This window comes from Chenopodium album, chromosome 2 (genome assembly GCF_948465745.1).
Source record: "Chenopodium album chromosome 2, dcCheAlbu1.1, whole genome shotgun sequence".
Taxonomy (NCBI): domain Eukaryota; kingdom Viridiplantae; phylum Streptophyta; class Magnoliopsida; order Caryophyllales; family Amaranthaceae; genus Chenopodium; species Chenopodium album.
This window is the reverse complement of record NC_137835.1, coordinates 34,764,380-34,792,342: the sequence shown is the minus strand read 5'-3', so window position 1 is coordinate 34,792,342 and position 27,963 is coordinate 34,764,380. Positions and strand designations below refer to the sequence as shown.

The window sequence follows — 27,963 nt, the reverse complement described above, 5'->3', positions numbered from 1 at the left end:
CTCACATTAATCAATTTTATGGGTCACTGAAAATTAAAAGTAACAATTTATACTACGTATTTAATAAAATAAAACATTTACTGTATAATAATCCTTTGAACTTGGTGTGCCTACAACAGTGGGTCCCTTCCATCCCACTTGTTCGTCTTGAACTTATGTCACCTTCTCCTTTAGCCATTATCAAAGACTAGTCCTTCAAATTATTTTTTTTTTCCCTTTTTTGTTTTTCTCTTCTCTGTTCATTTGAGTATTGTTCTTCATCTTTCTCTTCTCGAAGTTCTCAAATTATAACGGAAAATCCAAATTGCTTGAGTATAAATTTCAATAAACTTGAAGCCGATTTCGTAGAAAGGTAATATAAAGGGTACTTCATTAACAAGTTTCATAGTAATTATATATTTATTTGCTGAATTTGAAGTCAACAAATTTGCTTACTGTTGTGGGTTTTGTAAATTGTGAGGAAAAGGGTTTGATTGAATCAAGATTTTGGCATCTGAAAATTGTTGATTTTTGAGGAAGAAAAAAATAAAGTTCTTAGATTCATGGAGTGGTATATAGTTTTTCCTTATTTTCGCGGTATATTGGAGTGATTATTGGGTGTATCTTCTTAATCTTTAAATAGAGTTTGAATCAGTGTATTTTCTGGGGGTTGTTGATGCTTGGTCAAAGACAATGGAGGTGTATATGGCCAGATTTCTATATCTTTAGTAATAATACGTTTTGCTGCTCTAGAAAATACTATGAAGAATCTGTTGAAGAAGCTGAATATTGTGCCAAATCAAAGTGACGACATAGAAGGCTCTAAAAATAATAGTAATAGTACTAATTTGTCGAAATCGAGTAAGTTGAATGCTGGACCATCTCCTCATTCACAGGCACACCAACTGTTTGAGCATAATAAACCCTTTACTACTTTGGCTGGATGGTTTCATACAGTTACTAATAGGAAGGGTGGTAGTTCCCCGTCTTCGTCAAATGCTAAGGCACATGATAATATAGAGGAGCAACAACACTTAGAATCTGCCAGCAGTTGTGGTTTGAGTATTGGTTCTGATGTGGTTGCAAGGCGTGACTCGGAGTCTAGTAATGCGAAGGATCCTGACATTGAGGAAGAGTATCAAATTCAATTAGCTATGGAGATGAGTGCTAGGGAAGATCCTGAGGCTGTTCAGATTGAAGCAGTGAAGCAAATTAGTTTAGGCTCTTTTACACCAGAGAATACTCCTGCAGAAGTTGTTGCATATAGGTACTGGGTAAGTTTCCAGGCTTCTGTGATTATCTTGAACTACGACTCACTGATTTGCTTGTTTAGTGTGTGTATGATGAGGTTTTGGAGTTTGCCTTTATGAAAAAGATTATTTGCTCCTTGATGAAATGACAAATTTGTTATTGGAAGTGATGCTGTGTTAATCCCGGATGAAATGTGGTATATTGTGTTTGCTCCTTGCATGATTTTAGCACTGTTTGATTATGTGGTAATTTGTTTTAATGATTTTGACGGATTTATAATTTTTTTCTTTATGTCTACAAACTATTTTTGTGCATCATGCTGTTTGATTGATTTTGTATCGTCTTTATGCTGAACTAGCAGATTTCTTGTCTAGAAGCTTAATTGAATGGTCATTACATTGGCCGGTGTTTAAGCTATTATGAACTATTTAGAAAATTTTATTTTTAATAATGGTGGTACACTACAATATCATTCGGGAGGAGTCCTAAAGAACAACCTAAGAAGAACAGTGCATGTATCATTCTATAAGATGAACGTATCTGGAAACATTGTTGTTGAACCTTAACACATCGAAGCAAGAAAAACTAGAAGTTCACTGATGGTCTGTAGGCTTACAACTCTTATCTCATCCTAAAAGATGGACTTCTTATCACAAGTGTAGTGTTATTGTAATCTTTGTATTTTCTTCTCTCACTTAAGGCCTTAAGGGCTTCAACCACTTCATTGAATAAGGTGAAAAAAGATATGACTTGACATAATTCCCTTATGGGGCTCAAAACCCTAACCTATGGTTCAAAAATACGGTTTTAGCTGTGATCATGGGCACGAACATGATTCATTGATTTTGGGACCGTGTCACATGTTTTGTGACTTTGAATTAGATTTCAAAGTACTTTTAGGATTTTTATAGTAGTGGCATGCTGTTAAAAAAAATAAATTAAAGTAGCATAGTTGACATGAGGAGCCATTGGTAGGGAGGCATATCAGCAATTTTTAAGTGAAACACTAGATGTAATTTTCAATGTAGCATTGGAAAGTTTGATAAGACGAGATTATGGGTTTTTGAAACACCCCTTGTCGATATGGATAATTTCATTTCGATCAATTGAATTTTTTTTAAAATGCAGCCCCATTGAAACGATGCAACCATGTTTTTGCACCATGCCCTCACTGCCTAGGCCGAACGATAATGAGAATGATATCTCATCATACACTTTTAAATCCATCGGGCACTATAACTTCATCGTATCCTATCATGGAGATTCTCTCCCTTATTTTCTTTCATGCACTTGGAACCCAAATTCTTCATATCATTTTGAACTCCTTCCATCTAAGTCGTCTTCAATCTCTAATGACTTCTAAAATCCTTACGAAAGGATATTTTATTAGTCCTTCTCCATTCTTCTCCAAAGTCCAAACCTTCAATAGGATTACCACCTGAATAAACTACTTTATTTAGTTTCATTCATCTCAATGGCTTCTATGCTTCTACTTTAGTTGTTCGTATATATTTGCAGTTTACTTCATGGTCTTCAATTGAAATGACTCTTTGCATCCTATGATCTTTATTCTTGCTCCACTTCACTTACAAAGGTCCTTATTTAACATTTGTCTATCCTATAAATAGCCAAAATTTGAATCTACTTTGTTGTAAACCTCTCATCCACCATCACACCCTTCTGTTTACTTGTCGAAGCACTTCACTTACATGTCATTCTTGCATTTTCCCTAAGCCAAATAACTATCTCATTACTTTTAAGTCCTTATTTCATCAGCACCAATGTTTTCCTTATTACCTCTCCTAGAACATCAGCCACTCTAAATTAACTTCTCTTCACCTTGAACTCAGGGCTTGTTTAGTTCACTTATTTTTGCTTATTCTGTCTAGTCTAGTCTAATCTGATCTAATATGATTGTCTAATTTAACTAAACTTTGACCTTATGTGTAGTGTGTACGATAATCTATACAGAAAAAATGTATCAAGTGGGGTCTTGTTAGATTCGTAATAATGTGTATTTTATTGATATGTAATTTTTATAATTTTTTTCATTACATAAATGAAGATATTTAGCGATAAGAAACCGCATATAAAACGATGATTTGATGTTAACTTATTTTTTTTGAATTAAGTTGAATTAAACAAGGCCTAAGTATGGTCCACCTTTACCTTTTATTAAGCTACACCATCTTATTGTTGATTCACCTTGAACTTTCTTCCATCTTAAACCTGTGTTGATATGAAAATCAAAGACTAAGATTCTATCTTGAGTAGCAAAACTCCCAGAAATAACCTCACATCAGCAACACTCCCAGAAATGACCTTACATTAGAATTCTTACTAGGAAAAAGTCTACTTGGATTTCATTTGCTCCACTTTGAAAAATTCTGTGCACTCTCCCTTATGCCTGGGTGGGTATAGTTATGACCCACCTTGCCCCATTTTATGAGAGTATGAGGGAGCCTTGTAAATCGAACTTGGCTAATGGCATGGTCCCAAAATACAGTTATAATTGCAATTGTGGGAGTGATCATAGTGTTGCGGGAATGGAAATGATGGTTGATCGCGGACTCTACCTTGGTTTTTGTGATACAAATTTGATTTTAAAGTATTAGGAATTTATCTTGATTTAACACTATTAGAATAGTTAGAGTAGATTATTAGAGGTTTACAACCATTATTGCGGGAGACATGGGGAATCTTTAACTATATCTTTTAATAGCAAATAATTATTTGACTGAAACATGGGATGTAACATTCAAAAGCCGGATGATGTAGAGTAGGGATGTAAAATGATTTTGGGTTTTAAATCCCTATACTGAATTGGATGATTTTTGATTTGGTCAACAAAAATCCTTTACAGTATGACCTAACTGAAAGGTTGTGGCTGTATTCTTGCACCATGGCTGATGGTTATGTATATTGTTAAGTGATCATTGTAATGTAGTTATTGGTTTTTTCTAATTTCAGTTGGATGTCTGAAAGATCACTATGGAGTGCAGATTGCTCGTACTAGGGCAATATTATCACACAACAGTGATTTAATTCGTTATGATTGAATTTTAATTGTTGATAAAATCTCTGTTCAATACAAAAGTATTTATTTATTTATTTCTTTAGCAGTTACATGGAAATGAATTCCTTGAAAAGTATTCATGCATGCTTATTAACTTTATTTGTGGAAAGGATGTTGGACTATAATTTTATCAGTCAAATTGAGCTATCTCGGTTTCTCAGTTTTGTACAGACAAGCAATAATGACATGTATATAAAAGACATCAAGGGGCCAAGGGAGTGTTATTTTTCATAAGGGAGAGCTAGTAATAGACAGCCACCTTTTAAACTCTAATAAAAAGGATAGAATAACACGATACATCCAGCTTCATTCCTATCTATCTCTGTAGATTTCATAGCAGCTAACTAAATGAAAATAAATTCCTGGGAAGTGGTTGTGCATGCTTATTAGAAGGGATTTTGGTATTAAACTTCATCAGTTGCTAAGGGTTGTCTGGTTTTATAATTTTGAAGACAAGCAATAAAGACATTTATTAAGAAGACATCAAGTGGGTGTTATTCTGTTACAAACGGAAGGCTAGGAAAAAACAACAACCCTTTAAACTCAATGAAAAAGAACAAAAAGACACTTAATAGTGTTAATACATCCGGATGCTATGGGGTGAAGTTAATTCTTGAAAGAATACAAAACAGTGAACACTATTTCAATGCCAGGATTACAATTTAAATTTGGATTCATTTAACATTTTGTGGTTGGCCATTTTTCGTTCCCAAGTGAATTACCAAAATAAATTTGGGTATATGTACTGCCATTATAGCAAATAACTCAATCTTTTACTAGAACAACTTGCTTTACTGTTGTGAGGTTGATGTATCTTCTTGTATTCCTTTCTAACCTGTCTCATATCTTAGATTTGTCCATGCCTGACAGAATTACAATGCTCTTAGCTATAATGACAAGATCTTGGATGGTTTCTACGACTTTTACGGTGTGATCACTGGCTGTGAGTCATCAAGGATGCCTACCCTTGTTGACCTTCAAGCAATACCAGTATCTGAAGGTAATAGTTGGGAAGCAATTTTGGTCAACAGGGCTGATGATGCTAATCTGCTTAAGCTTGAACAGAAGGCCCTTATTTTTGCTGCCAAGGCAAGGTCAGAACCTCTTCTTCTAGGTGATTCTGCACTAGTGCGACAACTTGCGACTATGGTATCTGACTACATGGGTGGACCCGTTGGGGAACCGGAAAACATGTTAAGAGCATGGAAAAGCCTTAGTTATAGTTTGAAGTCAACTCTTAGGAGCATGGTGTTGCCGCTAGGTTCTTTAACAATTGGACTGGCTCGTCATCGTGCTTTACTATTCAAGGTACTTACTTCAATCCTGGCTCTCTTCAATTCAAATTTGCCCCAAAATCAAGCCTAAGTCTAGCTTTATACTTGCAATTGAGGCATTAATTAAAAATTTAATTATGGCGATTGTAATCCAATATCCTGCAAAACTTGTACATCAACAATTACGGCCTTATCTTGGAGTAACATGAATATCTTCATAGTTATCTAGTGTCGATCTTTCTTCCATCTTGCTGTTGAATTGGACCACCATGCTCTTACATCAACCTGAGAATATTGAACATACAATATCAAAAGGTCTTTTTTTTGTTTTTGTTTTGTGTGTGTGTGTGTGTGTGTGTGTGTGATGTGAATTACTGCATACATAGTTCTGCAGCTCTCCCTTTCTCAAAATTTTTTTGTGATAATCATGCTTGTCTGTTGGAGCGAGTCAGTGCAAAAGAATTAAAAATTCACGGGGAGTTAATTTTAAGCTGCGTTTGTATGAATGTTCTCTTAGAGAATCCACTGAAAGCTTAAGTCTTGTTGCTCTGGGGTTCTTATTCATCGGCAAGGAACCAACTCAACTCTTCTTATCTGGTCACATACAACAGGAAGAATCACAATTGCAGGCTAATTAACCCTTATAACAGCTAGCTATGATGGCAGCAAGAAAAATATGTCAACTAAGAAAGGGGACTTCAGTTATGCAGAGTCGCAATAAATTGGCAAGCTTATAGAAAGAGAAGTATTGAGAAATTTGTAGTGGGATCAATGTTGGGAGAGTATTTCCACCTCTTAAAAGTGGGAAGGTTGTTATTGGTTCAATTACACTAATTAAGCTAATACAATAATATTTTCTTGCTTTATTTCTACTTAAACAATGCAGAAAAAATAAATATTACGAATTACATTCCTAATTAGATAGTAGTCTCTAGCATCATCTGGTGTTTGACTACTTGCAAAATTAATTTGTAGGGAGTCATTAATGCTTTCAAAAGCTTGTGGCTGTTGAATAAAAACTAGAGGCATTAGGAAGTTAGCCAAAAATTGAAGTTGAATAATTTTTATTTAGATCCCATACATTTTACTGCCAAAACATAGCAGTCATAGTCTCATAGAAAATCTATTTTAAGCCATCATAGAGAATCTATAGGGAATCGTTAATGCTTACGAACACATCAGGAAGACAGTCTAAATTAAATTAACTCTACTTCCTGAGTTGAGTCATAGAGATTTTTTTATTACTTAATTTATTGATTGTTGTTTATTTTGTGTTGCAATTCCTCATTCTTATATCTTTGACACATCTTTTTGTTTAATCTATTTCTGAAGGTTTTAGCCGACAGTGTGGATATACCATGTCGTTTAGTGAAAGGCCAGTTATATACAGGCTTCGATGATGTTGCAGTGAGCTTTGTAAGGATTGATGATGGAAGGTAAGGACACTGTGTGTAAGTTTTTTGTACAATGAAAGTGTTCAGAAAGCTTGCTTTGTGGCTTTTGTTTGTTCTCTATAGTCCAATAAAGAAGTATTGAAATCTTAATGGAGGTGATGCTTTCCAATTTAAAGTCTGCATAGTTCTTTAATCAAAATTTATCAATGGCATATCATCCTCTGGTGTGGGATTTGGCTCTTTTGCAGTAGCTAACTCAAAGCAAACTTCATGCTTATGATTTGTTTGATTGCAATTGTCAGATTCTAGGAAATTATTGTCATTTTTGTTTTCACTACTTGATGGAGGTGATTTAAAAGGCTTAAAGAAATATACTACTCTGTAACTCTAGACATTTGGTGATTAGCTTTCTAACATTTAGGTTTTATAATTAACTTGCATAACTTTGGATCATTATTGGGCTGAAATAGGATTTGTTTCGGACTACTTTGGAGGTTGTAATTGAATAAAATATTTAGTGTATTATTTTATTGTATATTTTTCTTACTCTTATCTTCTATTTTTTTCTTGTGTCTTATTCGGTGCACGTTCTCGTATCTCATATGATTTCATAATGAATATTCTGGTGGTTGGTTTTTAATTTTCAGTTATTGTGATATCTGAAAATTGGGGAACAAAAATCCTTTTTTGGGTGGGGGTGAGGTGGATCAAAGTAGAGAAATTTGGGCTTTTTAGGATGTATGGTTTACATGCTTTGGTGAACCAAATGTAGCATCTAAGCTGGACTCTTTTTTTTTTTTTTTTAATTGATGGAGGGACTAAGGAGTTCTGGATTTTGGTACAATTCTTTTGGGATAAGTTTGTAATTGAGCATTTGCTTATTACCTTGGTGTCTTGTCCAGTTATATGGGGTCCTACTTTTCATGTTTAAAATTATGTAGGTTGCTCATTTTGTTTGGCATCTAAATGTTCTATGTTGCATATGGTTACTCTACAAAAGCACTGCCAATTTTCTCTATTCTCCATGCATTAGGATGGAATGTTGATGAGACTTTGGCTAGTCACTAGTTTTCAATGGTAAATCAAAGCAAGTTATCCCTCTAGTGTAGATTTTATTTTTATTTTTGTTTTTATTTATTTTTATTATAATTCTCACTGGTGAACTCCAATTACTTAATTTTACAAGTGGTAAACATTCTTAAAATTTATTTTCAATGATAAACCCCAAATAGAATGACTAATCAATTAGTAACCTTAATAATGATTTAATCTAATTATTTAACTATGGTTAACATTTAAAAATGTTTAAAAAAAAAAAAAACCCTGAAATTCCTATTTTTCCCTAATTTATTTCCCCACCCACCTAGCCACCTGACCCAAGCCCTAGCCACCTGACCCACCCACCTAACCACCTCATCCAACCGCCTAGCCATCTGACCAACCCGCCTAGCCACTTGACCCACCCACCTGACCCACTCGCCTAGCCACTTGGCCACCCACCACCCACCTAGCCACCAGAACCACCTGACCTACCCAACTAGCCACCTGACCCACCCACCTAATCACCTCATCCAACCGCCTAGCCACCTGACCAACCCGCCTAGCCACTTGACCCACCCACCTCACCCACTCGCCTAGCCACTTGGCCACCCACCACCCACCTAGCCACCAGAACCACCTGCCTAGCCACATGACCCCACGCCAGCACCGACGCTACCAGCGGCTAGAATTAATTGGTTTTTTAAAAAAAAAAATAAAAAAATCAACCCCTTTTCTGCACCTACGTAGCCACCTGACCCCTTCCCCCTGACCGACCGGCGCCCAACACTCCACCTCAGCCGCCGACGCCCTACCCATGTTGAATCTCCCGCTGAATCGAAACACCAAAAACACCCAAACCAGTTGCGGGTTTTGAAACCAAACCCAGAAAACGGGTTTGGGTTTTCAACTGATTTTGGGTGGGGTTTAAGGGCCGCGCAAAAAGGGGAGGGAGGGGAGGGGAGTCGTCAGGGAAGAGCGTCGAGATGGGGGAAATAGGAGTCGTCGGAAAAGGGGATCGAATGGCGGTGAGGCGTTAGGTGGGGAAATGGGAGGTGTTGAGATGGGGTAAAGAGAGAAGATGGGGTGGGGAAGGCTTGACGTCGTGGCCAGTGGTGGGCCGGGGGAGGTCGTGTGTTGCCGTCAGTGGCCTTGTCGCCGGCAGGGGGGAGGGGTTGCTGGGGTGGCTAGGTTGGGTGGGGGAGGGGTTTGGTTTTTTTTTTTTTTTTTTTTTAATTAATAAAATTCATAAATAAAAACTAACTATAGTTAGAATTTTTAGTAAAATAACACTTATCAATGGTAACCAATAATTTAGGTTTACCATTGATAATAAATTTTAAGAATGTTTACCACTTGTAAAATTAAGTAATTGGAGTTTACCAGTGAGAATTTCCCTTATTATTATTATTTTATATAAGAAATAGAGAAGTGAAGCTACAAAACTTTTGGTAATATTATTTTTCTTCCAGAAAATTCATCCTCTAAAATCCTGCTACTTAAAGGTTCACAAAACTTTAAGTAGTCTAACCTTTGATTTTAATTTCAGGGAATTCATTGTTGATCTAATGTCTGATCCAGGAACACTGATTCCATCCGATATGGCAGTTACCCATGTTGACTATGCGGATTCCCTTTCTTCTACTAGTCCCTTGTCCCGGGACATTGAGTCAAATATGGGCACTGGTAGCAGTGAGGCAGTGAGTTCATTTGATGAGCCATCAGATTGTGGTACACTAGATGAGAAGATTTACTTAAAGAAGCAGCCTGTTAATATAGAAGATTCCAGTTACAGACTTGCTTCCACAATTTCTGCTAACCTTCTCAGACCAGGATTTAGTGATGACGAAGCGCATACATCTACTAAGTTCAGTCCTAGTGAAGTAAAAAAGCTACCAACAGAGGCGGTTCCATCTAGAAGTCAATATCCTATTTCGCATGCAAGATCCCCTTCCTGGACAGAAGGAGTTAGTTCACCAGCGGCTCGAAAAATGAAGGTGAAGGATGTTTCACAATACATGATTGATGCTGCCAAAGAAAATCCCCAATTAGCTCAGAAACTCCATGATGTGTTGCTCGAAAGTGGAGTTGTCGCTCCTCCCAATTTGTTCACTGAAGTTTATTCAGATCATTCAGATGTATCAGTCACTTTTACTAAGACTGAAGGAGAAAGAAGGCAAGAAAATAAAAAGAGGCTGGAAAGCAGAAAGCCTAATAATCTGGATGATTCTGCTCAACCAAAATTCTTGCCTCCTTTGCCTCTCTATAAAGAGCCACCAAGGGCTACTCCTAGCCCGCAATTGGAAAGTTTAAAGCCCGTACAAGATACTGGGATTGACAACATAGTAGTAGATGCTGGCAAACGTAGCACAAATACTTTTGTAATGCAATCTGATGTGACTCCAATAAAATATGGGAAGAATGTTCCTGTTTCAGCAGCTGCAGCAGCAGCTGCTGCTGTTATTGCCTCATCCATGGTAGTTGCTGTGGCCAAATCGAGCCCTGATCCAAAGTTTGAATTCCCTGCCGCAGCTGCTGCAACTGCTACTGCTGCCGCTGTGGTAGCAACAACCGCTGCTGTTGGTAAGCAGTATGAACATATGGATGCTTCTCCTCGCTCTCCGGATGGAGATGTTGGTTTCTTCAATGAAATAGCTGGCTCAAGGATTGGGGAAGGAGATGATGCTTGTGAGGATCTGCGTGGTTCTGGCAAGGAGCGAGACACTTCTGCAGCAAATTCAGAGGACAGAACATCTGATAGGTCAGCAGGGGGAGATAGTGCAAGCAGTGTAAGATCTGAAATGCCAGATGATGTGTCAGATTGTGAGATTTCGTGGGATGAAATCACCTTGGGTGAGCGTATCGGACTTGGTACTAGACATTACACTTTGTTTTGCAGGAATTCTGTATTCACCTATTTTTAGTTAAATTCATATTCTCTTCTTTTCTTCGCACTTGTAGGGTCATATGGAGAAGTTTATCGCGGAGATTGGCGTGGAACTGTAAGTAATATATGCTGATTTTGACATCTGATTGCATCTATACTTGTGTATCAAGGATTCACATTACATACTTTTGTCTCAAGGAGTTCATTTATCCTTTGTTTTTTGTTTATTGTTGGTCGAAGTAAATTCTTCAACATTTGACCAGATAACCAACATCTAAAACGTACAAAAGGCGTTAAATGTAATTGTTATTGTAAAGGATGGTGCCCATTGTGGTGCTTCAGGATAATTGAATAAGCTGGGCTTGGGAAAGGACTTTCTGATTACTGTATCCTGCTCTAAAATATATGAAATTTAAAAAAGATTGGGGTTCCAAATTACAGAATTGGCAATGGCACAGAAGAATAAAGATCTTTTCTGAATTAGAGATAAACTACAATACAGTGTCGTGGTCCTCCTTAGGGTGGGTCTTTTCTCTTAATATTTGGTGCATTTTAATGTTTCCTGCGTATGTTTTGGAGGGAATAAGATGAGGAAGTTTCTTTGGAGGTAAGCCTGCCCAATATTTTTTGGGTTTTGTAAGACTACTGCAGCATATACAGATCAATCTTTATAATGTACAGGGTGTGAGTTTTTTGGGGTAGAGTATTTTTATCGGGCTTTCCTTTGGTGCCGCTTTAAGGAACATTTCGTCAGGTTTCCCCCGATGATGCTTTGTATGGTTGACATGGCATTATATTGTAATAAGATCTCATAGAGGAGTTCACGTATCTGCTATGATTTCTACTACTTTACATTCCTTTTAATAAAAAATAAAGTACATGCTTAGTGACATCCTTCCTCATACCTTCCCAATACATTCCTTTTTAATAAAAAATAAAGTACATGCTTAATGAGTTCACGTATCGTCAGGTTATTTATTGGAAAAAATAAAGTACATGCTTATCTCATGATAAAGAAGCACATTGGAAAAATGAAGATCGAGTCTATGTTCGGAAACTTCAAGTTTTAGTTATTACTTATCCTTTGAAATTAATTACCATATACCTTTAATGCTAAAAGTATAAGCTTCAATATAATCCTTAATATTATGGAGAAACAAGATGAGAATAAGTGGCAATTGGAACAGTGAAGCATGTGACTGATTGAAATAAAAATGAAGCAGTTTGAAATGATAAAGCTACCAAGTCAGCAAAGGTACATCTCAGTAAAGTGGCTGATTTGTACCCGGATATGAAGTAATGACAAACCCATGGATATTTTATTTTTGGCTTTAGTCTAGGCTCCCTTTGAAATTTGCATTTGTCTCCTGTATGACTGAGGTCATGGACAACTTATGGGCTTGTTAGTTATCTGTATAGCTTTCTTAGGAACTACATGGTTTTACCATACTCTTAATGTGTGGGTTTAACATGTGGATTTTTCTCATATTATTTGGTCAGTTACTTGATGAGCAGCTGTAGTCCTATAAACATCTTAGTGAAATAAGGCTGTTAATTACCTCCCCCTTTCCTGACATCTCCAGTGTTGAATGTCATTTTGATAAAGAAAGCTGTAATGACTTGAAGGAAAATTGCTGTTAAGTTTGTTGCTCTTCTTGCTGTGGCCTTTATCTTATCTGTTTCAAGATATTAATTGTCTTTATGTTTTGTCTGCATGGTTTATTTGGAATTTATAATTTTCCATCTTAATTTGTTGTAATCTTTTTTCATATATTCTCAATTTTTGAATGTCAGGAAGTAGCTGTTAAGAGGTTCTTAGACCAAGACATTTACGGGGAGTCTCTTGAAGAATTTAAAAGTGAGGTAAATATCCACCCCTCTCACGTTTTGAGTGCACTTGGCAGAGCAATCACAGTATCTTTATAGTTCAATGTTAAGACAAGATAGCAGTTACTCCCTCCGCCCCTATTTATAGTTCTCATTTGGACTGTGCACGTTTGCCGATGCAACACTTTGACCGTAAATATCATTAGTTACTTATTAGTAAAAAAATATAACAATTGAATATCAATCATCTATTCATCGTAACGAATCAAATAAGACCCAACATTACTATTTTATATCTTATATATTAAGAGTAATTAAAAAGATTCTCTCACATTATGAATAGTGTCAAAATTACAAATAGGAACTATAAAAAGGGGCAGAGGGAGTATTTGCTTTTACTTGTTATTGGTTAACATCAGATCAAAAGAAGGGGTCAATGTTGTCAATTTTTACAACAGAGTAATACCGACGTTAACTGCTCTCATTGTGGAATTGTTTCAAGTATTTTGTGAATGCCATAATTTATACTACACATTAAATTTTGTGGTCTCATTTTCTTGCAAAGAATGAAAATGTTAATCAATACAATAGACCCAAGTTTCCTAGGGAACCTAATAGAACAATAATTCTGCTACATGTGCTGTATTTGGAATAGCAGTTGAATTTTAAATGAGCTTGAATATTATTGCATTTCTCACTAGTTCTAGAAAATCATATTGGATGAAATTCAGGCTGCAAATTAAGATTTCTTTATGCATGCCCTTTAAGATGAGAACTTTACACTCACTATAGATTCGGATTGTTTAACATATATGATGAATTGTTCAAATTGTCAAGGGTAATGCTGCATACATTGAAGATAAATCCTACCTTGCCTCTGATGTAGGGTCATTTAATGATTTTTTTATTGGGTCTACATTGTCAGTGGATAATATACACCTTCTCATGACTAGGTTCGTATCATGAAAAGACTAAGACATCCAAATGTTGTTCTGTTCATGGGAGCTATTACTCGTCCACCAAATCTATCCATTGTTACAGAGTTCCTTCATAGGTATGCTCTCTTTCTATTGTGACCTTTAAAAGTGTAATTTTTTTCAACTCTGCACGAACCAAAATTTGGTATGCACGTACAAGCTTGGGATTCTTGAGCATATCACTTCAATATGACACGTGATAGGTACTCCCTAATAAAACACTTGAAACTGTAAGCAATGAAATTTCATTCAATTGACATTATGGTGAAGAATTTCATGCTTTGGTTTAGGCAGAAAACTTACCTATTGCACCCTTGTTGTTTACTTGATGTGCTTCAGCATCATCTTTGACATCTTTGTGATCCATAACTTTTCTGAAATCATTCATATTCACTTGGTCGTCGTTTTTTGTAGTGATAAGCACTTGAATTTTCCATATATTGATAGTTGTAGGGCTTGTTGTTTTCCACGTTTTGTCACAAGACCTTAGTGGCACCTACTTGGTTTCCTAATATGTTTATGTATCATTCACAAGAAAGGTTTTAGGTGATGGGGGGAGAAAATCGAGTGTATGTTTAAGCCTTTAACTTGAAAAAAGGTAACTTCAATTTAGGATGTCTGTATAGTAGTATGGATCTTTATTTTTGCACAGGACTACCTTTTAATAAATAAATAATTCAAATATCAGAGATGTGGCTGTATACATGGTATAACACCTTTTTCTTTTTTGCAGGGGTAGTTTGTACAGATTACTTCACCGACCTAACAATCAATTAGATGAAAGGCGGCGTTTAAGGATGGCGTTTGACGCTGTAAGTGTCTTTCATTCGTCTAGTGTTTGTACAATTTAGTCAACCAATTGTAATACACTCAATGACAGTATTTAAAGTTCCATTTCAGGCAAGGGGTATGAATTATCTTCATACATGTTCACCCGTTATTGTTCATCGTGATTTGAAATCTCCAAATCTTCTTGTTGATAAGAATTGGGTGGTAAAGGTTGGGTCCACCTCTTTTGTGTTTTTATTTTGAATTGGGCTCTTATGGTTCGGTTCTCTATGTACGGATTTTCATCTAATGATTTAACACCTTCTTTTGTTAGGTCTGTGATTTTGGGTTATCTCGTATGAAGCACAGCACATATCTTTCTTCTCGTTCAACTGCAGGAACGGTAAGTTATGATTCAGTTGTCATAGAGTTGGCATTTAATTCAGCAAAAGAAAATTTGACCTTCATTTGGATAGTTCACCCATTTTATGTGTTTGTTTTTCAGTAAATCAACTGTCATGCTTTCGAAATATGAATATTGATCTAAATCCCATAAGTAGAGTATCTTTAACTCATGTGTCTTTGAGAAATGATCGAATCTTGGAGGAACAAAATCTCCGTGAAGTTTAAATACAAGGGATCTGGAGCGTATTATCACATACAGATTATACTCCCTCTATTTCAAAAAGTTGTTATCACTTGGAATCTTGACACTATTCATAAGATGAAAGAATCTACATCCTCCGTTTTTTTAATAGTTCCAACACACTTTTTCACGCTATTTAAGAAAAGTGGGGTTCACATTTGGAGTATAATTTAGTGGGCCATGTGCTTTATATAAGAGAAATAGTACAACTTTGTCCAAAAAAAACTTTCCATTTGTAGTGTGTTGCAAGTATTTGGACATTTCTATTTTAGGGAAGTGTTGTAAGTATTAAAAAACGGAGGAAGTATTAAATTACTCTTAATATATGAAATATTACATAGTTATGTTGGGTATTGTTTGATTCGTCTCAATGAGTAGTTTATTAAAATCATTTCTCATATATTTTATTATCATGCAATTAAAAAATATTCATGGTCAAAATGATGTGTTTGACAATTGTGTACAGTCAATGTGAGAAGATCATTTTGAAATGGAGGGATTAATCAAAAGACCGTAAACTACCCTTCCACCTCCGCAAATAGTTAGATTATTTTTCCTAAATTACTAAGATTAAAGGGTGAATGTAGATTTTGGCCTCACTAAGAAAATTGAAATTCACAAAAAGTCAGAATTTTATAACCACAAAGCTTGAAATAGGGGCTTGTTTTGGTATTTTTCAGGAAAGGGGACACAATCAAATGCCTTATTCCCTTTCATATTATAAATCAATTTAGTCATTGCTCTACACTTTCCTTTACCATGCATCATGGCTAATTGCACCCCTAAAAAAAATTCCCAGCAACAAGTTACTATGTTAATAGAGAAGCCAAGATCGTACCATATGAATGTCTATAGCTACAACCTAACAAGTGACTAAATACGAATGGTAAATCAACTAATTAAATCTTATTTCATAGGTTCAATATGAATGTAGGACATATCAATAACAATAATCATGATCATACTATCTAGAATTTTAAAACTTTCTCAACTCAACGTTTCATTTAGAACAAAAGTTTACTAGGCTTTACAAAATTTATGCTAGGAATTAACCCAAAACAGGAAATAGAAAAACAGGGGATTGATCAGAAAATTAAGTAAGGGAAGGATATTTGTATTGATGATCAAGGTAATCAAACAATACAATCACTCTTCATTCGAGAGGAAGAGTAGCTCTCCAAAACTAAGCAAAAGCTTAACAATATTTTTCAGCATATCCTCCCCCTCAAGCTAACCTCCTATTAATACCACTAATCATAGCAAAACTAGGAAGAGAATTACAAAACTGCCCTCAAGGCTAACAAACTCATAACATAATTATTCCAGCTTATTCTTCACTTAGATGCTCCAGCTGACTTAGTTCTCTTGCGGGAGTAAGTGTAATGGATCACAGGCTGGCTGCACATTGGGCTGATTCCTTGCAATACCTCCTTCCCAAAGATTCACCTTGTCCTCAAGGTGGAAGTGAGGAAATCTGTGGTCTATGTCAGAAAAACATTCCCAGGTGGCTTCCCCCCAATCTGGCAACCCTTTCCACTTCAGCAAAACTTCAGTGGCAGTCTGGTTGGTGCGAACCCCAAGCACCGCCTCTGGTTCAGTGTCAAGTATCAGCTCAGAGGTAAGCTGCTGAGGCAGAGGAGCAGCCTGCTGTCCTGTTCCCAGGGCTTGCTTGAGTGAGAGATGTGAAAAACTGGATGGACACGTGCTGTAGGAGGAAGTTCCAACTTATAAGCAACCTCCCCAATCCTTTGCATCACAGGGTAAGGACCATAGTACCGAGGGGAAAGTGTCTCATACCTTCTCCTGGCCAAAGTTTGTTGCCTGTATGGCCTGAGCTTCACATATACCAAATCACCAACCTGAAAAGTGCCTTCCCTTCTACCCTTATCCTCCTGTTGCTTCATATACACCTGAGCTTTTGTGAGATGAAACTTAAGTTCATCTAGAATAGCATCCCTCTCCAACAATTGATCTTCAGGGAAGGAACATTAGTGCTACCAGAAATGAATCGCACTAATTGAGGTGGGTCTCTGCCGTAGACTGTCTTGAAAGGAGAGCATTTAGTAGCTGTGTGATAGGCGGTATTGTAACAATACTCTGCCAAGGTAACCAGGTTGCCCATGATCTAGGCTTGCCATTAACGAAGCAACGCAAATAAGACTCCACACCCTTATTTACCACCTCGGTCTGCCCATCAGACTGCGGATGGTATGAAGTACTTCTTTTTAGATGTGTACCTTGGAGCCTAAATAATTCTGACCAAAAGACACTCAGGAAAATCTTGTCCCTGTCAGAGACAATTGAAGAAGGAATTCCATGCAGTCGTACTATCTCCTTAGAGAAGCTTTGAGCCACAGGTTGAGCAGTGAATGGGTGTTTCAGGGGTATAAAATGACCATATTTGGACAGCCTGTCTACAACCACGAGGATAGAATCCCAACCCAAAGATTTGGGTAATCCCTCTATGAAGTCCATGGAGATGTCCTCCCAAACCTTGTCCGGAATCGGCAAAGGTTGGAGTAATCCGAGGGGAGAGAGAGTAGAAGCCTTGTTTTGTTGGCAAACATGGCAGCGTTTAACGTAATTAGTGACATCCTTCCTCATACCTTCCCAATACCATTCACTTGCCAATCGTTGATACGTTTTCTGATCACCAGCATGTCATGATACTCCTTAAGAAAAAGAGTAATGAGCCTAGAATTCTTGGGAACAACCACTCTGCCCTTATACTTCAAAATCCCACTCTCTAGGGTGAACCATTTAGGAACCACTTCACCATTTTGCAACTGAGAAATCAGCTTTTGTAGGGCCTGATCCATGACTATGAATTCCTTAACCACTTCCCAACTTAGACCACAGGTTGTGGTTAAGAAGGAACACTTGGGTGAGAATTGCCGAGATAGAGCATCTGCTACCTTGTTACAAGGCCCTGGCTTGTAGTGAATCTCAAATGTGTACCCCAACAATTTACTCACCCATTTTTGATATGCTTGCCCTACTTCCCTTTGTTCCAACAAAAACTTCAAGCTCTTCTGATCGGTTCGAACTACAAATTGTCTACCCAAGAGATAATGCCTCCACTTCTCAATAGCAAACACAATGGCCATCAACTCTTTTTCGTAAATGGGCTTCGACCTAGCTCGCATTCCCAAGACTTTGCTAAAGTAAGCAATGGGGTGGGCATCCTGAAGTAATACGACCCCTAGTCCATGGCCAGAAGCATCTGTCTCCACAATGAATGGCCGAGAGAAATCTGGCATAGCTAGGATGGGGGCTCGAGTCATGGCTGCCTTCAAAGATTCAAACGCAATCGTTGCTTCTTCCGTCCACCCCCAACACTCCTTCCGGAGTTAGTCAGTCAAGGGCCTCGCAATCAAGGCATAATTCTGGATAAACTTCCTATAGTACCTCGTGAGTCCCAAAAAACCACGGAGCTCCTTGAGACTAAGAGGGACAAGCCACTCTAGCATAGCTTGTACCTTAGTGGTGTCAACTTCCACCCCGGCTGCTGAAATTACATGTCCCAAGTAGGCAACACGTTCTTTCCCTATCTCACATTTTTTAAAGTTAGCATAAAGTTGGTTTGAAGCCAAGGTGACCAACACTTGCTGCAAATGAACCTGATGCTCTATAAACCAGAATGTCGTCGAAGAAAACCAATACAAACTTCCTAAGGAACGGTCTAAAAACTTCGTTCATCAAGGACTGGAAGGTGGCAGGAGCGTTTGTGAGGCCGAATGGCATCACTAAAAACTCATAGTGCCCTTCGTGGGTTCTAAAAGCGGTTTTATGAACATCCGCTTCCTTAACCTGAATCTGATGGTATCCTGATTAGAGTTCTAATTTCGCGAACACCTTTGCTCCAAACAATTCATCCAGCAGTTCATCAATTACGGGGATGGGAAATTTATCAGGAACAGTTTCTTTATTTAATGCACGGTAATCCACACAGAAACGCCACGAACCGTCTTTCTTTTTAACTAAAAGGACAGGATTCGAAAAGGCACTAGTGGGGGTTTGAATGATACCTGCTTGTAACATATCTCTCACCAATTTCTCAATTTCGTCCTTGGGGGTATCTGTACGGTCGAACACTCACCGGGTTGGCACCATTCTTCAATGTGATAGAGTGATCAATCTGCCGTTGAGGAGGCAATCCCTCAGGCATGTGAAAAACCCCTTAGTATTGAGTGATCAAAGGCTTGAGAGCTGCCGGTAATTGTGGTTCCTCTTCTACAGAATTTCCTAGGTGGTTCAGCTCTACCGGTACACCATGACCAACCTTCTGGATCGTCTTCACCATGGCCTTGAGAGTAATGCAAGTGCGCCCCAGCTGTTGATCACCTCGTAAAATCACCGACTCACCACCTGCCTGAAACCGAAGTGTTTGCGTTTTCCCGTTTGAAGAAATTGTTCCCAATTTCTCGAGCCATTGGACCCCCACAATGACGTCCGAATTGCCTAAGGGAAGGACGAGAAAATCTTCCACTATTGTAACTCCTTGCAGCTCAAATAGTACTCCTTCACACACTCCATCACCTTGCACCGCCGCTCCAGTTCCCAAAGTAACCCCAAAACTCTTGGATTCAGTTACGGGAAGATTCAAGTGAGCCGCTGCCACCGTTGAAATAAAGTTGTGGGTCGCCCCCGGGTCTACCATCACAATCACCTTACCCCCATTGATCCTGCCTTCCATGCGCATGGTTTTAGGGCTAGTAATGCCCATGACAGAACAAAGAGAAACTCCCCGTGGTGGCTCAATTGGTGGGAAAGAAGGTGGCGGTAGGGGTGGTTTAATTTCTGCGGCCGAGAGCTCTCCAGCTTCCTCGGCTTTGCCCACATCGTCATCAACCATGAGCAAAACACTAAGCTCACGACGGTTGCAACGGTGATTGACGTGCCACTTGTCATCGCAACGGAAACAAAGCCTTTGCTCCCTTTTTTGCTGCACCTCCTCCGTCACGCGTCTTATGTCGCCGGTGGTTTTATGGGTGGATGAGGGGAGAGAATGGTCGAGTTGTGGTGATTTGGGTTTGTGTTTAGATTCGTGTTTAGGTTCGGGTTATTTGGGTAAGTATTTTGCGGGTTGGGTTTGGTAGTCGGGTATGGGGTGTGCCAAGTGGGTAGGCTGCCAGTGGGCTTGTGTTTTGGGCTGAGTTTTAACTTCTCTTCAATCTTTATAGAAAGCTCCATGGCCTGGTCCAATGTAACCGGATCTTGGATCCGAACTTTAACCCGGATTTCTTCGCGCAGACCATTCAAATACTGGCCCTTAGCTATTTCCTTTGGCACCCCCTCAATTCGAGCAAGCAACTCGATGAAGCGGCGCCGATAATCCTCACCGTGCCCGTTTGCTGGTGAGCTAACCACTGCTCGTGGAGGGTGCCGGTGCCGGTGGTTCGAAATCGCCAGAGAACCAACTTTTTCATGGCTTCCCAAGTCAACACGGGTTGGCGCCTGTGCTCCCATTGATACTAGAGCAAGGCGCCACCCTCCAACGCGACGATCGCCGCCTACGACCTCAGCTGACAAGCTGACAACCGGTAGAAATGGAAGAATCTCTCCGCGTGAAGAATCCATCCATCTGGGTTGTTCGATGGGAAGATCGAGCTTTCTCAATCGCTAATTCGCCTAGCCACCATCTCCTCCGCCATCTCTCGGCTGCGGTTGTGATCCGGCAAACGGATTATCCCATTGATATGGAGAACCGTTAGCAGCGGCAGAGCAAGTCTTCTCCGGCGCAACTCCAAGTTGAGCAGAGAGATTCGTCTTGAATGCTGCCAATGCTGAAGTGATCTCGTGGGCTACCCGGTTCGAGACCTCAGCGATCTCCTGTTCCAGCAAATCCAACCGTTGAGCGTGGGTAAGTTGGGCCATCTCACTCCGCAGGACTGAGGTTGCTCATCTTTCAGGAAGTCCTGTTGGGGTATCCAATTTTTTGGGCACAATTATGAGTCCCATCGTCCAAAGGTTCGGTGGTGGTCTAAAAAATCGCGGCTCCATTATCTCCTCCCACGACTTAGAAGAAATGCGAGGAAGAGCGTATTTCTTTCCAAATAGAGCTGGATCTTTATTGTACTGGCAAAGAAATCGGTTGTGTCCTAAGGTGGGCGAGGAGATTAAGTAAAATTTCTCCTTCCAGCCGGTCGACCTTGAGGGGTTGTCCCATCGTCCAAAGGTTCGGTGGTGGTCTAAAAATTCGCGGCTCCATTATCTCCTCCCAGGACTTAGAAGAAATGCGAGGAAGAGCACATTTCTTTCCAAATAGAGTTGGATCTTTATTGTACTGGCAAAGAAACCGGTTGTGTACTAAGGTGGGCGAGGAAATTAAGTAAAATTTCTCCTTCCAGTCGGTCCACCTTGAGGGCTTGTCCAGCGGATGTGTTTTCAAAGTGTACCATGCCCCAAATCCGACCCCGGTTCATGTAGTGCATGTGTGAAAAGGCCTCGAAGGTAGGCTCAAGGTCTTGGAACTAACAGGCGGAAATATAACTTAATATATTTATCCATGAGTTGGGGGGTGAGTTGCCCGTCGCCTAACTCATACCCCTTCAAAATTTTCTTTATTCCCTTGTGTAGGGGGAAGCGGAGGCCGACTCTAATAACGGCCTCATAGCAGCCGAAGTAATTGTCGGCGTTCTCAATGTGCAACGACAGGCGGTACCTCTATATGCCAGCTATCTCCTATAGGATGCTTGTCCTTAAAAGCTTTGAAGCTGCAAGGTAGCAATGTCCCTAAGGGACATACCCGCCTGTGTAGGGTCGGTCACAAACAGTCCCCTAGCCGGCTGCTGATAGTTAGCCGCAACATCCTCATGGTCAGAGCTAAAAGCCTATGACCTAGATCTTTTGGCGGCCTCTTCGCCGCCTATCTCCTCTTCGGAATCATTACTGGAGGCGGATTCTCCGCCTCCTGACTCTCTTAAGATCCCATCACTGGGAGTGGATGGGACACCGCCTAGAGAGGATCCTTTTTGCTCATTGGATCCCTCATGCTCCCCATTCGTGGTAACCTGGACTTCCAGAGCACGCCGTCTCCTTGGCTTGGTAGCCGTTTGTTTTACTCCGGCCATCGTGTCCTGCATAGACCAGAGACGGAGGGATTCGGAGATGAGCAAGGCAGGTCCAAATGTCCAGAAAAAGCACTCTCAGCTCTAGACTTAGCCGTACCAGGAGACCGGTAAAATGGGACACAGAGCACTCTCTCTAGAAATGTTCTCTCTTTCTCTCTTTAGATTTGCAAAAGGGTTAAAGATGGGGAGAGAAGGGGGGGGGGGTTAAAACCTATTTATAGAGAGGTAAAATGGGGGCATCCCCGTCATACCTTAGAAGGGGGAAGGGTGACGTGTGCCTGTGAAGGGCAAATGTTTAGGGTAAAAATACCCTAGACACATGGCCCAATTAGAGAGGGACATGTGTCGTAGGTCCAATATGGGCCACTCACTCACTAGCTTAGATATCAGCTAGAATTGTGACCTTCAAGGCCCAATTCTCGAGAAAGCCGCAAAACGGAAAACTAATGAGCACGTATTCCCATGACCCTATAAATAGGGAGATTTCCCCCATTTTGGGGACAACTACATTCATTTATTACAACTCTACATTCTCTCTCATTAGAGAAAACACCTGATCTCGGAACCCGAGAAGATCTCACTTTACTTTTCCGCACTATTTACATTCCCGTGCACGTTCTAACTTGATCGTCGGAGGCGGAGCTTCAACCACCCGGAGTCTTCGTGTTTTGCAGGTACGGACCGCGTCGGATCAATCTTCGAGCTGTAACTCTCCCGAGGGACAAAAACACCCAAAACAGCCACCATCATCCCACTTTTTGGTGAGGCGGCGACCACCAATAAGAAGACTGTCACCATTATCCCCCTTTTTATATATCTTTCTTTTCACTCTTCTTCAAATCTTTTCTTCTAGTGGGCAAGGGAAGGGTTCCGTGGGGTTATGGGTGGGTTGAAGTAGGGTTACAAGTGGGTTGGATTGTGGTTTTGTGGGGTTATGGGCAGTGGTTGGGTGAATTTCGTGGAGGTCGATGGTGGTGGTTCGTGGATTTTTGGAGTTTAGGTGGGTTATGTAGTTGGGTGGTGGGATGGTGTTGGTGAGGTCGGTGCTGGTTAGGGTGGGTCAAGAGGATGGAGGTAGATGTATGGCATTGGCTAATGAAAGGTAATTCAAGTACCTAGAGGGGGGGGGGGGGGTGGGAGTCAACCTAGTATTCTTTGGGGGAATGGGGAAGGTAAAGGAAATGACCTAAATGTCATTACAAACATCAGCCTACCCTTCTCTGGATACCCTGAACCAAACACTCCCTAAGAAATGATCTTAAACTACTCTTGTAATTAAGAATAAGCAAAATAAGCAAGCGATGAAGCTGAAACTCGTAATGAAAGCCTTCTCAAGTTGGTTCTAGAAACCTAGAAAAACTATGACTTTGATCAATTTACTTAATTGATGATTCACTTTAACATGATGCATTTATGTATCTGAATTTATTAATTTAATTTGTAAATTAACCATGCCCAAAAATGTAAATATTAATTAAATGATTAATCTTTAATTGACACTTCGATTTTGTATCATTCTCACCTTCTTTGAAAGAAATTGCTGCTTGAATTTACCTATTCTCAACAGCAAGAAACGATCAAAACCTCAATACTTTGAACCACGATTCATGAACCCCCAAAAAGGATAAAAAATTGGAGGATTAAAATTACAATTTTAAATCACAATTTTACCTTCACAACCACTAACAATATCATTCTTGACAAGTTGTCAATCCCAAAAGTATTGATCAACTAATCAGGTGTAGGGTCGAATATAGAATCGAAATCATTGACAAACATTTGTTTTTTTGATGACCTAAACAAGGTTTACTGGCTACTTAAATCCGTTTTAATATTTGAAACATTTTCATCAATTTACACCACATCTAATTTATCTACCACCATAGGAAGACATGAATTTTCCTATTTGATTTCCTCCTCTTGAGCATTCGCACTAATTTGAACCACAGCTAAATTTTCTGAATCGCAAGTATCTCGTACAAAAATAGTTGAATTATCATAACTAGGATAATCTCCATCTTTGTAGAACGATATACTGGCTGTCATTCACATACATTCTTATTATGATCTTTGAGTAGCTAATGTCCTCTTTAAACCATTGCAGCCATTGAACTTGAGTCATTTATTTTGAACTAGTGCATTGGAAAGAATAGTGAACAAATCCTTGACAAAAATGAGTACCTATTAATCTTGAGTACAGTACCCTGACTTGCAAAGGTGCAAGCAACGTATTTTTAGGCAAATTGGAAAAGTCACGAATGTATGGATAATAGGCTCCTGAAATTTCTCCTGAAGTCTGCTTGATTTGGCACGAATGCAATTCTAGGGGAAATTAATTAATACTTCAAATACGATTGGTGCAATCCCATTGGGCAGGTTGCTTGATCAGGCGCGAACTTCTGGTATCATTCCAGGTGAAAGTCAAAGTGCTGTATCTAGTTATGGTTACAGTTCAGATGTTGGCTGACTGATTCCATTCAGGTAATCGTGTATGTTAGTTTTTAGGCTTACCTCCTAGGGGCTGCACTTGCCTATACCCAATATTCTTTGGAAGTTGCATTGTTCTTGGGCAAAACACATGTGAAATGACCTGGCCAGTACCCTTGTTTTTTGGACCTGCCAATGTATATTATCATTCAATAATTCTCACCGTGGTCATTCTCTTTCATATGTTTGCTGTTTTGGTCATGCATTCGGTGCATCACTCACACATTTCTTGTGAACTTGGTGTGCAAAGAATTGAAATGTATTTGCTTGCTGCAGGCTGAATGGATGGCTCCAGAAGTGCTTCGAAATGAACCGTCGGATGAAAAGTATGTCCTGTGTCTTAAAAATGTTTGAAAACGTTTTATATGCACCTTTAGTTTAGCGCATTGTTTTTATCTATGCCAGTCTCAATTCTTAATTTTCTAATCTGTTGATAATTGTGTTACTCTTTCTCACTTGGAACTTTTGAGAAAATAATATGCGTAATTTTATATATTTCATGTTCCCTAATATATTTCATTTTCCTCTAAACATTGACAAATTTCTTGTGGGTATAATACTTATAAAGTAATAAGATTTAATCCATCATCTAATGACTTAATACTTGTAGGTGCGATGTATATAGCTTTGGAGTTATACTTTGGGAGCTTTGCACTCTCCAGCAGCCATGGGGAGGCATGAATCCTATGCAGGTGGTTGGTGCAGTTGGCTTTCAGCATCGGCGTTTGGACATTCCAGATGATATTGATCCCACAATTGCTGATATCATTCGTAAATGTTGGCAAACGTGAGTACATGATTGCAATTATTTTGCTTTTACTGAAGCAGTCTTCATTTATATATTTTTTTGCTTATCTTTGATTTAGTTGCTACATATTCTGGTTGCGTTATTCCAAAGATCCAATTACCACGATTATTTGATTGCACTTGATTAGCTGTCTTTCATTTGCTTACGTGTGTCAAAATGTTTACAGAATTTCAATATAGATAAAAGCTGCACTAAATTTCCTCTCGTATTTATTGAAAAACCTGATACTGCATCCCTAGCTCCCTGGAAATATGTTTGAACAAAAACGTAATACTGAATCTTCGAAAATTAGTCCGTATTTTCTATTATATTTAGGAAAAATTGCCCGGAATAATCCGACCTTTGCCTCATCCGCCCAAAATAATCCCACCTATCGATTATTTTTTAATAATCCGACCTTTATACCCAATTCGCTACCAATGGTCCCAAGTGACTTAAAACCGGCTAAACAGGTTACCATTTGTGACTTATGATTATGTTGCACACGTGTCACCGTGTGATTGGTCAAAAATAAATAAAAAAACAAAATTAATCAAATATTAAAAAAAAAAAAAAGAAAAAAAGAAAAAAATTGAAAAATTGAAAAAATAGAACCCACGGCCACCTTCTCCGGTAGACCCACCACCGAAACCAGACCACCTCCTCTACCCAACGAACCCACCGTCGCAAAAACCCAGACGTCTAACTGGTGATTTACTCTATTCTGGCTTTCGGTAGACCCACCACCGAAACCAGACCACCTCCTCTACCTAGCCCACGGTTACCATATCGCTAGTTGTTCGAACTGGTGATTCACTCGATTCTGGCGATGTGGCGATGTAAGGGGAAGGATGGAATTAATTCCGGGACTGAAGAAGGAAGTAGGTGGGGTTTCCAACGGTGGGCTGGTTTAGGAATTTGGTTTCGGTGGTGCACTAGGGGAGAGAATGGGATATCGGGACGGGGAACGAATTTGGTGGCCGGAATGGGGAGCGGAAGGGACATGGTTGCCAGAATTTTGCGGGCTGATGCTGGCACAATCGGGGAGGGCGAGGGAGGGGTTGGCAGGGATAAGGAAGGGGGAGGGGAATTGGTGGCCGGAATCGGGAAGGGGAAGGGAGAGGGATATCGTGGCCGGAATTGGGTAGGTTCCGGTGGTTGGGCTGCCGGGATCTGGGTTTGGGTTTTTTTTTTGTTTTTCTTTTATTTATTTTTTTTAATTTTGTAACCAATCGTAGGCGGACACGTGTCTTGTAACTTGTAATAACAAGTTAGATGACCGGTTGGGACCATTTAAAGCGGAAGAGCTATATAGGTCGGATTATTAAAAAATAATCGATAGGTGGGATTATTTTGGGCGGATGAGGCAAAGGTCGGATTATTCCGGGCAATTTTTCCTTATATTTATTTAGATTACCTGCAGTAGATGCTCCACACTAAACTGAGGGACTTCGATTCATGATTTGTTGTTTAAAAAATGTTTAATCTAAAGAGTTATTTACATGGTGGTAGTACTGATATTAGTTTTGATGTTTTTGAAATGATAGGGCCCTGGCTAGGAGTGTGTAGGAGCTATAACATTTAGAAATGGAGGTTGATATTAGTGTCTTAGAATAAGATTTTGCATCCCTAAACCCGATAAGACCTGCGAAAAGGAAAAAATAAAAAGGAAAATATTTTTAGTTGACCATAGAATATGAACCTATTTGAAATGAGCTGAGTTGGACCCTGTTTGGTAGATCTTTTTGTATCATTTTTCATTCACATCTCCTGTGTTCAAGGTTCATTGCTTTTGCTTCAGCTCTAATACTTTGTTAATTGCCCCTTGAAGCGTTTTAAGTTATATACAAACTTTTTGAGTCCCTTTTCTGTTAAGCCTTGGTGAAGTTGGAGAGTGGTATAAAAGAATTTTTGTTTGTTCATGGCATGGATTTTCCCCTGGAATTATTTATGAACTAAAACATAATTTACTTAGGATAAGCTTGAGTGTGTTATCCTTTAATAATGATTAATGACAGTTGAAGTTGATCTGTGGAAGCTCTTCCATTAAAAGAAAGAAATGGTTTAACATGAACTACTCCGGCTGAAATTCACTTCCAGTTATGCCATTAGATTTTATATCCTATTTCTTATGCTATACGAACTAATTTCATGTGAACTTAATATTCCAGAGATCCAAAATTGCGACCTACTTTTACCGACATCATGGCTGCATTGAAGCCGCTACAGAAGCCTATAGGTCCACAGTTGCCAAGACCGAGTTCGTCAAGAAGTGGTGAATAGGAGAAATAGTGATCATGGATCAGCAATGGCTTTTCACTCATGAAATTGCTCTTTCTGATGGAATAGAGTGTGGCAAAATAGCATGTTGCCTAAAGTTTGAGGCAAATTCCTAGGAATCTAGGAAAAAAAATTGTACAAATGAGACTGGATCAAGATCCTGAATGATATATACCCCAAACTTTAGATAAATATGATTCTTTGAAAGTTGTTTTCTCA

At 39.1% G+C, this 27,963-nt stretch overlaps 1 protein-coding gene across 4 annotated transcripts; it reads left to right on the top strand.

Moving 5' to 3' along the window:
* On the top strand, positions 1 to 27,963 carry LOC145598097 (putative serine/threonine-protein kinase SIS8). 4 transcript variants are annotated; one of them, XM_081654414.1, is made up of 13 exons: positions 8 to 1,253; positions 5,177 to 5,614; positions 6,913 to 7,016; positions 9,562 to 10,865; positions 10,974 to 11,014; positions 12,694 to 12,762; positions 13,680 to 13,780; positions 14,437 to 14,515; positions 14,604 to 14,702; positions 14,806 to 14,874; positions 24,954 to 25,003; positions 25,288 to 25,464; positions 27,636 to 27,963. In XM_081654414.1, the coding sequence occupies exons 1-13, from the start codon at positions 741 to 743 to the stop codon at positions 27,745 to 27,747; spliced, it is 3,156 nt and encodes a 1,051-aa protein (XP_081510540.1). In that variant the 5' UTR covers positions 8 to 740; the 3' UTR covers positions 27,748 to 27,963. The 4 variants fall into 4 exon arrangements, 3 of the variants coding, with proteins under 3 accessions (XP_081510540.1, XP_081510532.1, XP_081510551.1); XM_081654406.1 differs by having other exon boundaries at positions 10 to 1,253; positions 9,562 to 10,883; XM_081654425.1 differs by having other exon boundaries at positions 1,122 to 1,253; positions 5,158 to 5,614; positions 9,562 to 10,883.